At 50.9% G+C, this 9,025-nt stretch overlaps 2 protein-coding genes across 2 annotated transcripts; both read left to right on the plus strand.

Moving 5' to 3' along the window:
- Positions 1-891: 891 nt before the first annotated feature.
- On the plus strand, positions 892-5,816 carry LOC109762522 (bax inhibitor 1). Its single transcript, XM_020321386.4, has 6 exons — positions 892-1,264; positions 3,903-4,046; positions 4,184-4,275; positions 4,921-5,107; positions 5,214-5,369; positions 5,497-5,816. Exons 1-6 carry the CDS (start codon positions 1,157-1,159, stop codon positions 5,551-5,553), a joined length of 744 nt encoding a protein of 247 aa, XP_020176975.1. The 5' UTR covers positions 892-1,156; the 3' UTR covers positions 5,554-5,816.
- Positions 5,817-6,346: 530 nt separating this feature from the next.
- LOC109762533 (cyclin-P4-1) lies at positions 6,347-8,779 on the plus strand. The gene is made up of 2 exons (XM_020321397.3): positions 6,347-6,951; positions 8,309-8,779. Exons 1-2 carry the CDS (start codon positions 6,578-6,580, stop codon positions 8,634-8,636), a joined length of 702 nt encoding a protein of 233 aa, XP_020176986.1. The 5' UTR covers positions 6,347-6,577; the 3' UTR covers positions 8,637-8,779.
- The last annotated feature ends 246 nt before the right edge of the window (positions 8,780-9,025 follow it).

The raw sequence follows: 9,025 nt of genomic DNA on the forward strand, positions 1-9,025 counted from the left end.
TACATCAAGAATCATATTGCTCGCCTTTTTATTCATTGTGTACGTTGCCCCCTCTAAAGCTTGAAAATTACGCTGAACCGACTTCAAGAAAAAGGGACACTTGCAAGCACTGTTGACATACATAGGTTTTGATGACAATACCCGCTTCAGCTAGAAACGAGATTTAGTAACTGCTGAAGGAACATCAGCTGAGGCATCACCCCACACGACATAGACTTGAAATGCTTTACCACCAGATCAGGGTCGGAGGACACATGGATTTTTCTTTTTTGAAGAAAAAAGGTTGAAATCGCTACACCGACTACCAACTAACCGCTTCTCTTAATTAACACACCGGCTCCCAAGATCCAAAGAGAGGCAACATATCTCTTTTTTTCAGAGAAAAGAGGGCCGAACAAATTTGACAACACCGATCCTATTTTCAGCAGCATAAGATTAGACATCCTCAAGGTCGAGAGGCCTTATCTCAAAACATTATCACCATGTCCACCACCGCGTCGTCGATTTCACCTCAAGAACAAGTTATTGCCACCACCTTGCGGGTACATTGCTAGAAACTGAAGCTAATGAAAACGGATTTTTTTGATTCATTTCAAGCTTTTTCAGCGATGTTGGTTGGGTAGGAGGGGACGTTGCCGTCGACTACTACTGCGCATATGGTGACTTCGTCAAGCTAAAGATGTGGTGCATGTGGCTCGGTATTTCGGAGATGCCCAGGGTTTTCACGTGAAACACCGCCCCTGCTTCCGGTTACGTGATGGAAAAAAACAGGACGCGACGGCCGGAAGCTTCTGGCGCCCTCGCGACGGACCGGGCAACCCAGACACAAGTTCGAGACAAGTACCGCACCGGTACCACGCCGCTTCCTCCCTCTCTTTTCCTTCCACGCGAATCAACCAACAAAATCGTCCACGCGTGCGTCGCAGCACCGCATCCCCCAGCAGGCCACCACCACCCTATATATCCCTCCCCCTCCGCGTCACACCCCTTCCATCCCATCACCGGTTTCGAAATCCATCCATCCATCCATCCTAAGCAGCGGAAGAAGAAGAAAAGAAAAGGAGAAAAATCCACGCGAAAGCACAAGCACAGGACAGGGAGGAACAACCTTGCGTGCGAGGCGAGGCCGCTCCGATTCGACAGACGCGCAGGGAAGATGGACGCCTTCTACTCGACCTCGTCGGCGGCGGCGAGCGGCTGGGGCTACGACTCCCTCAAGAACTTCCGCGAGATCTCCCCCGCCGTGCAGTCCCACCTCAAGCTCGTACGCGCCCCCCTCCCCCTCTTCTCTCCCTCCGATGCGGGTAAATTTGGGGAAAACTTTCGGTCCGTACGTGGTTATAGGGTTTCGCGCACGGGGTGCGACGACGGATTTTTGTGCGGGTCGTCGATTTGGGCGGCGGGTTCCCCGGGAGGGGAATCGGTCGGCGCGGCTGCAATGCGGCCGGCGCTGGATGGTTCGTTCCCCGCCGATTCGGCGGTTTGGAGCTCGATTTCGCGCCGGATTTAGGTTTCCCCGGCTGGATTATCAGCATTAGGGTCGATCTCGTTGGTTAGCTGCGGCCTGGGGAGCTGCTGGCTCAATCGCGTTCGCTTGGAGATCCCAAGCGCCAATTCTGCCGCTCTGTTCAGAAATTTCGGGGAATGCTACCTGATGACGGGGTAGGCGTTGATTTCCCTAGTATACGCTAGGTAGTTGCCTGTGTATACGCTATGCTACTGTCAAACGTAGAATCGTAATGAACCATGGCCACGAACTGGATGTTTTTTTTTTCATCATTCATTATGCATAATTATGAGCACTTCTCTTTGATTTCCTTCCCTTTTTTTTTCCTCTCTTGAGTTACGCATGGCAGGTAGTAGTAATTTCCGTTTATGTCGTTATCAGATCGGATATGGATGTTTAATGGTCGGGGTCACCTAATTCTGCCTGAACTGAATCCGTTCGTGTCACAATTATGACTACCAGTTACTTTTCCCTTGCTTTTTCCTCGTTTCTTCAACCAACAGTTGTAGGAGTACTAGTCATGCAACAATTTCGGTTTTACACGTTCGTACCAAGCGTCCTTGTCATAATGGATATGATATCGTTGGCTTGGGAAATTCTTGTGCTGTTAATCCTGTCGTTTCCTCTAGCACTCCATTCAGAAAATTCAACTGATGTGCTGTTAATCCTGTCGTTTCCTCTAGCACTCCATTCAGAAAATTCCACTGGTGCTACAAAATTCGACAGATGCTACTTGACTGGGCATAGTTTTGGCTGTAGATTTGTTTATTCTAGCTAGTTGCCGTGGATGCGTGTCTGAACCCTTGCCAGAAACTGCATGCTTGCATGTCGTAGTTAAGTTTTCCCTTCCCCTATTTCATGAATGAGGTGCTCTAGTTAACAATTTCCTGCTATTTCCTGAATTTCGGGAACTGCAAGTACATATGTAGTTCTAGGGTTTCGCGCACGCGACGCGACTGTGAATTTTTGTGCGGGTCGTTGATCTGTGCGGGTTCCCTGGGAGGGGATTCGTTCGGCGCGGTTGCAATGTTGTCGGTGCTGTGCTGTTTGTTAGTGCTGGATGGTTCGTTCCCCGCCGATTTGGTGGTTTGGAGCTCCATCTTGCGCCGGATTGTGTCCCCCCGCTTGATTATTAGCTTTAGGGTCGATCTCGTTGGTTGGTTGGTTAGCTGGGGCCTTTGGGAGTTGCTGACCTGCTGTGGTGATTAGTCTTGGAGATTATTACACCAGGTGCCAATTCTGCCGCTCTGTACAGAAAATTCGGGGAATGCTACCTGACGACGGGTCACAGTTTGTGCAGCGTACGCCTATGAAATGTAGAATCATAATGCACTGGACGCTTTTCATCATGCCATATAATTATTAGCAGTTCTCTCTGATTTCCTTTCCTTTTTTCCCCTCACGAGTTACGGTTGGCAAGTAAACCTAAAATATGCATCACTGATCACGTAAACGATCCAGAGAAAACCCATCGCATGGTTCTAGAGTGGTCTGATCCCCCATATCTGCCCCGCTCTCTCTGATTTGTTTCTCGCGATGGACTAGGGCCTCACCTCCTTTTCAGCCGTTCCAACCAGCATGGATAGCTTTTCTTCACCAAAGAAGAGGTACAAAGCGAAGGCTCGAGGACGATTCAGTGTCAAAAAAGATAAAATTATGAGGCAGATTTCAAGACAACATCTACAGTATACGGCAAAAAAAATACCTTCAGAAAAAATACAAGAAGCCGACAAGGCCGAATGAAAATCCAACTTGTGCCTGGCTGACGATTTACCAGCGTTTGTCCTTGTCGGCTTCTTGTCTTTCTTCTGAAGATATTTTTTTGCCGTCTGCTGTACATGTTGTCTTGGAGATCTGCTTCGGAATTTTATCTTTTTTTACGCTCAGTCGTCGTCGAGCCTTCTTCTCTGTGGACCTCTTTGCCAAAGAAGAGCTATGGCTGGTTGGAACGGCTGCAAAGGACAAATCAGCCTTAAACACACGAGTACATACAAATAAGCATGCAGCAAAAGAATGGCAAAACAAAAATCATAACATAGATTGATCCATCGATGATGAAAAGAGGCGATTCCATGCGGCGGCGGCTCGCTCCTGCAAGCTCTTGTTGTGTGATGTGAACAAAAAGAGAGAGAGAGAGCGTGGCAGATATGGGCACCGGTAGGGATCAGACCACTCTAGAACCGCGCGATTGATTTTCTCTCAATCATTGATGTGATAGTAAAACGTGGGCTGGGCAGCTAGTACTTCCCTCGATCACGGTCATCGTTATAGCATCTACTGGAGAACCATAAAAGCTTCCAAAATTTTAGGAAGCTGATCACGATCACGAGTTACAATTGTTATCAGATTGATTATGGATAGTTCAAGTGACTCATTTCTGCTGGGTTTTCTGCAGGTTTACCTGACCCTATGCTTTGCCCTGGCCTCATCTGCCGTGGGTGCTTACCTGCACATTGCCCTGAACATCGGTGGGATGCTGACAATGCTCGCGTGTGTTGGAACCATCGCCTGGATGTTCTCTGTGCCAGTCTATGAGGAGGTTTGTCTCGCCTTCTTCTCCTGACCTTGATAACTTGTTTGCTGCCTGCACGGGTAGAAATTCACAAGAAGTTGTCGTCCTGGAAATGTCATGACATGGTGCGCTGACTTTGTTGATGTCTATCTCTTTGTGAACAGAGGAAGAGGTTTGGGCTGCTGATGGGTGCAGCCCTCCTGGAAGGGGCTTCGGTTGGACCTCTGATTGAGCTTGCCATAGACTTTGACCCAAGGTAAAGACGAATTTGCTTTTGTTGTTGTTCCAAATGTCCCTGTCTCGTTAAGAATAGTTTAGGAGTAAACCCCGTGGCAGCGAAACCAAGTTGGCCATGACGTTTGATGATATGTCATGGAAGGGCGACATGTACTGTCTGTGAAATAGCTGTGATTGGATTATTGGATATCTGCTGATTATGTGTCCTTATCCATCGTTGTCTGGTTGTTCTTGCAAAGCATTATTAGTTAGGTTGTGTAGGTGCCAAATTCTGCTTCTGGATAGTTTATTGTTCTCCTGAGACCCTCCTTTTTCCTACATTGTCTGTTCTTTGGATGGGCCACTATGATTAGTCTTTTAAGGGGTGCTATCTAGATCAACAGTTTGTACCTGGGCCCTTCCCCGTGGGGTTTGGACCCTGTGTTTGGGTTATTGTTATTGAACTTTGGGCCTTCATTTATGTTAGTGATGCTGAATTTGTGTACCTGCAGTTCTAGTACAAAATCGATATGACTGATTGGTTGTTATTTGGTCAAGCAGATTTGCTGTTGTTTTTTTGCAGAGCTTTGCTTTTAGTTTGTTGCTGCTCAATGCTCATCTTCGTTTCACATCCCTGTTATTTATGTTGGCTGACATAATCTTGCTTGTTGCTCTGTGTTACCAGTATCCTCGTGACAGGGTTTGTCGGAACCGCCATCGCCTTCGGGTGCTTCTCTGGCGCCGCCATCATCGCCAAGCGCAGGGAGTACCTGTACCTCGGTGGTCTGCTCTCCTCCGGCCTGTCGATCCTGCTCTGGCTGCAGTTTGCCACGTCCATCTTTGGCCACTCCTCTGGCAGCTTCATGTTTGAGGTGAGACACACACACACTGTGAAGATCCCACCACACAACAGAGATCATCCATACAATATTTGTGGCCGAATGAGCATGATACAAACATGGATTACGTGCCCTGCAGGTTTACTTTGGCCTGTTGATCTTCCTGGGATACATGGTGTACGACACGCAGGAGATCATCGAGAGGGCGCACCACGGCGACATGGATTACATCAAGCACGCGCTCACCCTCTTCACCGACTTCGTCGCCGTTCTCGTCCGCGTCCTCATCATCATGGTGAGCACCCTAGCCACCTTGGCCGCCTGCCTCTACTCATCCTCCACCCGCTGTGGTTGCCAAAATTTGATTCGGTTCGATATGGTCTGATCAATTGTGCTGAACGGTGATGTATCCCTGTTTGCAGCTCAAGAACGCAGGCGACAAGTCGGAGGACAAGAAGAAGAGGAAGAGGAGGTCCTGAACGTGTGTCATCTGCACATCGTAGATACCATCGTCGCCGCCGCTACTGGTACCACCACCACTGCTAAGTACTTGTAGGAATTAAGCTGGCGCAGTAACTTGGCGCCGTGCCACCCTTGTTAATTCGCGCTCATGTGAACCTTGTGTGAGTTTGCTGCTGCTGATGAAGCTTTTGCAGACGCTGTCTGCGTTCCGGATCTCTTCTTGTGTTCCTGTTACCGTCACGATAATCGAATCATGAGACGATTTGGTTTGGTTTGCGAAGAGCATGGCTACGCTTGTTTGTGAGTGATTGATCTCGTCTCGTCGGTTTTAACCTTGTGACGTGTCTCATTTCTTTTGCACAAATTGTCCAACACATGTTGGTACTCCAGGTTGGTGAGCAGGGCCTGTCCGATTGTGATGTCCGTCCGTGCTCTTCTCCTGTCGTGGTTCCGGGTAGTTGGCTCGGCTGGCACATCCAACTTGCCCTGGATCTGCCGCTGCGTTTCGGCCAGGCATCTGATAGTAGGGCTGCTCTAAAACTAGCTTCCCAACGTGGTTGCTGCGTCCGCATAGTTTAGTTGGAGGGGGAAACTGCGTCGGATGCCATCGTCGGCATATATCTCGAGTTCTTCTGCTCTGTCTATTCTGAAATGAGTCTATCTAAGCTGCAGAGCCGTGCCAAGAAGTTAAACGCAAATCACACGTCGTTGTGATTTTGTCAAGTCAATTCGAGTTGCTTTTATCAGATCGGTCAACTTGGGTCTTTTCCCTCTTTAACTCCCGACTCCGTTACGGACACGCATGTCCTCCTTGCTCAGCCAAACCAAAATACTACTAGAACTCCAGCTGGCTGGCCAATCCAACTATCCAGCCGATTTTACTCCAGTCGGCAAGCGTATATATGAGCCAACAGATCAAGCCAAGCGGGAAAGCAGGCAGGCCACGCGCGCACACTCGTCTCGTCCTCCACCCACCTCGCCTTCGCCTCCGCCGCACGCAACAGCCCACCAGCCACCCCACCACACCACAGCAGAGCGCCCATGGAGACGGAGAGGCGGGCGAGCAGCGGCAAGCGCGCGTCCGGCGCACCGCCCAAGGTGGTGGCCGTCCTCGCCGGCCTGCTCGAGCGCGCCGCCAAGCGCGGCGACGCTGTTGACGGCGATGGCTCCGGCTCGGCGGCGTTCCGGGGGCCGACGGAGAAGAAGCCGGAGATCGGCGTGCGGCGGTACGCGGAGCGCATATACCGGTACGCCGGGTGCAGCCCGGCGTGCTTCGTGGTCGCCTACGCCTACCTCGACCGCCTCGCCGCGCCGTCGCTGGAGGCGGAGTCCGCGGCGGTGGCCGTGGACTCGTACAGCGTGCACCGCCTGCTCATCACCAGCGTCATGGTCGCCGCCAAGTTCATGGACGACATGTGAGTGCTGCCCGCCCGCTCCCATCTCCCCCCTCAAATCCGACCTCCATTGCATCGCTCATACCGACTCTCGGCCTTCGTCGGCAAAGCTAGTTTACGCGCGCTCCGAGAGATTAACAATTCGCGCCGAACAGTTGACCGTCTGGCAATTAACCACGCACCTGCGCTATTACTGCCGCCGCCGCCTGCATCGATGCATTTGCAGGTGCAATTTCGTGGCATGTGCGTCTCATTTCTCAGCTTAGTAAAATAAATTTGTTCAGCTCGAACGAGTCCAGTTCAGAAGCTGTTGACAGGACGCATGAGAGCCATCTCACCTGTGTGACCTGCTGTCGGCGCGTAGAGCTGGCTGGAGCAGAGCAGAGGGTGGTGGTGTGTCGGCAGGGCCAAAACGTGCACCCGCCATGCGTCGGTGTCGCCGCCGAGCAGGGCCGCGTTGCGCGGGCCGACACGTGGGACGGTCCTGGGGTTCTGACGTGGCGGTCTGGCTGCCTGTCCGTGTGCTCCGACTCATCTGGCACAACCACCATCTCCCCCGGTCGACGCGGATCGCACGGCCGTGGTGGATTATTCTGGCTGCCAGAGTGCCCGTCGAGCTGGACTCGGATAGCAGCCGCTGCCCTTTTTTTTTTGTCTCCCTACAGAGTCCAGATCAGATGAGATTATTATTTTTTGGATGGGAGGAAGATCAGATTAAGTAGGAGTGATAGGTGTGGTGGTGCGGTCTCGATGATGCGTAGCTTTGCACCATCTTTTTGTCTGATGATTCAATACAAACGCGCACTGCTAGCCGCAATAAAAAAAATTATTTTCAGGAAAGCAGTATAAAGAATAATAGTAGTTCAATTGGTATTCACTTTGCTCAGCTGATGAAGAGGCGTTTCAACTACCTGCACGTACCGTCCACATGCGCAGCTAAAAAATGCGGCCGCCCAGCGTGATTGTTGTTCTTGTTTGAACCGAGGTTTTTTATAGTTGTTGTTATTGTATTGTTACGGCAAATGAAATGAAATAATAGGACCACCTGACCGGTAGGTGCATGGTCGATCGACGACGTTCGGTTGGGACGTCCGTCCGTCCGTCCAGCTGGTCGCTGCGGCGTTGCCCTCCCACATGAACTCGATTGCTCACCTAACTCAAGAAATACATCATCAGCATAGCACTAAACACCACTAGCTTAGCGCTAGCTCGTCTCCCCACCTACACACTTAGCCGCTAATCATATGCATGTGCCTAGTTCCATGTTACTATGACGCTAGATCGGCCTGTACAATTGCACTAGTTAATAATTATACAATGTGTAGATTACAATCTACTCCTACAATGCATCAATGTGTGCACGCGTGCGTGGATGCAGACACTACAACAACGCCTACTTCGCGCGGGTGGGCGGCGTGGAGCTGCGGGAGATGAACGGCCTGGAGCTGGAGTTCCTCTTCGCGCTGCGCTTCCGCCTCAACGTCACGCCCGACGACTTCGCATCCTACTGCGCCGCGCTCGAGGGCGAGATGCTCACCACCACCACGCCGCCGCCGCTGTCGCCACCGGCGGTCATGGCCTCAGTCTCAGTCTCGCCGGAGGAGGAGGAGGAACAGGACGCCTCTGCCGTCGCGGGAGGCGGCATCATCACGGCCTTCGCGGCGGCTGCCCGGGTATCGGTGGCCGTGGCCGAGATCACCCAATGACACGGAGACAACGTACGAGCGCGCGTGTGATTCTTTCATTTATTTTTCATTTTTTATAGCTTCTTGGTGAGGTGTACCACGTTCGTTGTCAATTGAATGTGTACAGTTCTATCTTTTTGAGCTATCGATGAATAACTTATTTTCGGATGGCGGAAACCTTTTCTTTTACCCTCTTATGGCTGGCAAACGTTTCCTGGGAGGGGGCGGCATTCCAAACGATTTTGCCGGCAGTTTTAGTCGTGTGGGGACGACAACTTCTTCAAAACAACATGAATTTCTCTTCGGGATAAGGTATTTTTTAGCTTAAAGCTGCCAGATCTCGGGAAGTAACTAAAAACTATGAGGAAAAAGTGTTCGCCATGGATTAAAAGTGTCATACCTACAAGGCG

This window comes from Aegilops tauschii, chromosome 6, assembly GCF_002575655.3.
Source record: "Aegilops tauschii subsp. strangulata cultivar AL8/78 chromosome 6, Aet v6.0, whole genome shotgun sequence".
In the NCBI taxonomy this organism is placed as follows: domain Eukaryota; kingdom Viridiplantae; phylum Streptophyta; class Magnoliopsida; order Poales; family Poaceae; genus Aegilops; species Aegilops tauschii.

Bases quoted from the DNA above. Each gene is read 5' to 3' on its own strand.
- LOC109762533 (XM_020321397.3), top strand. From the start codon at position 6,578: ATGGAGACGGAGAGGCGGGCGAGCAGCGGCAAGCGCGCGTCCGGCGCA. The intron at 6,952-8,308 runs GTGAGTGCTGCC...GCGTGGATGCAG, and splicing joins GCCAAGTTCATGGACGACAT to ACACTACAACAACGCCTACT.
- LOC109762522 (XM_020321386.4), top strand. From the start codon at position 1,157: ATGGACGCCTTCTACTCGACCTCGTCGGCGGCGGCGAGCGGCTGGGGC. The intron at 1,265-3,902 runs GTACGCGCCCCC...GGTTTTCTGCAG, and splicing joins TGCAGTCCCACCTCAAGCTC to GTTTACCTGACCCTATGCTT. The intron at 4,047-4,183 runs GTTTGTCTCGCC...CTTTGTGAACAG, and splicing joins CTGTGCCAGTCTATGAGGAG to AGGAAGAGGTTTGGGCTGCT.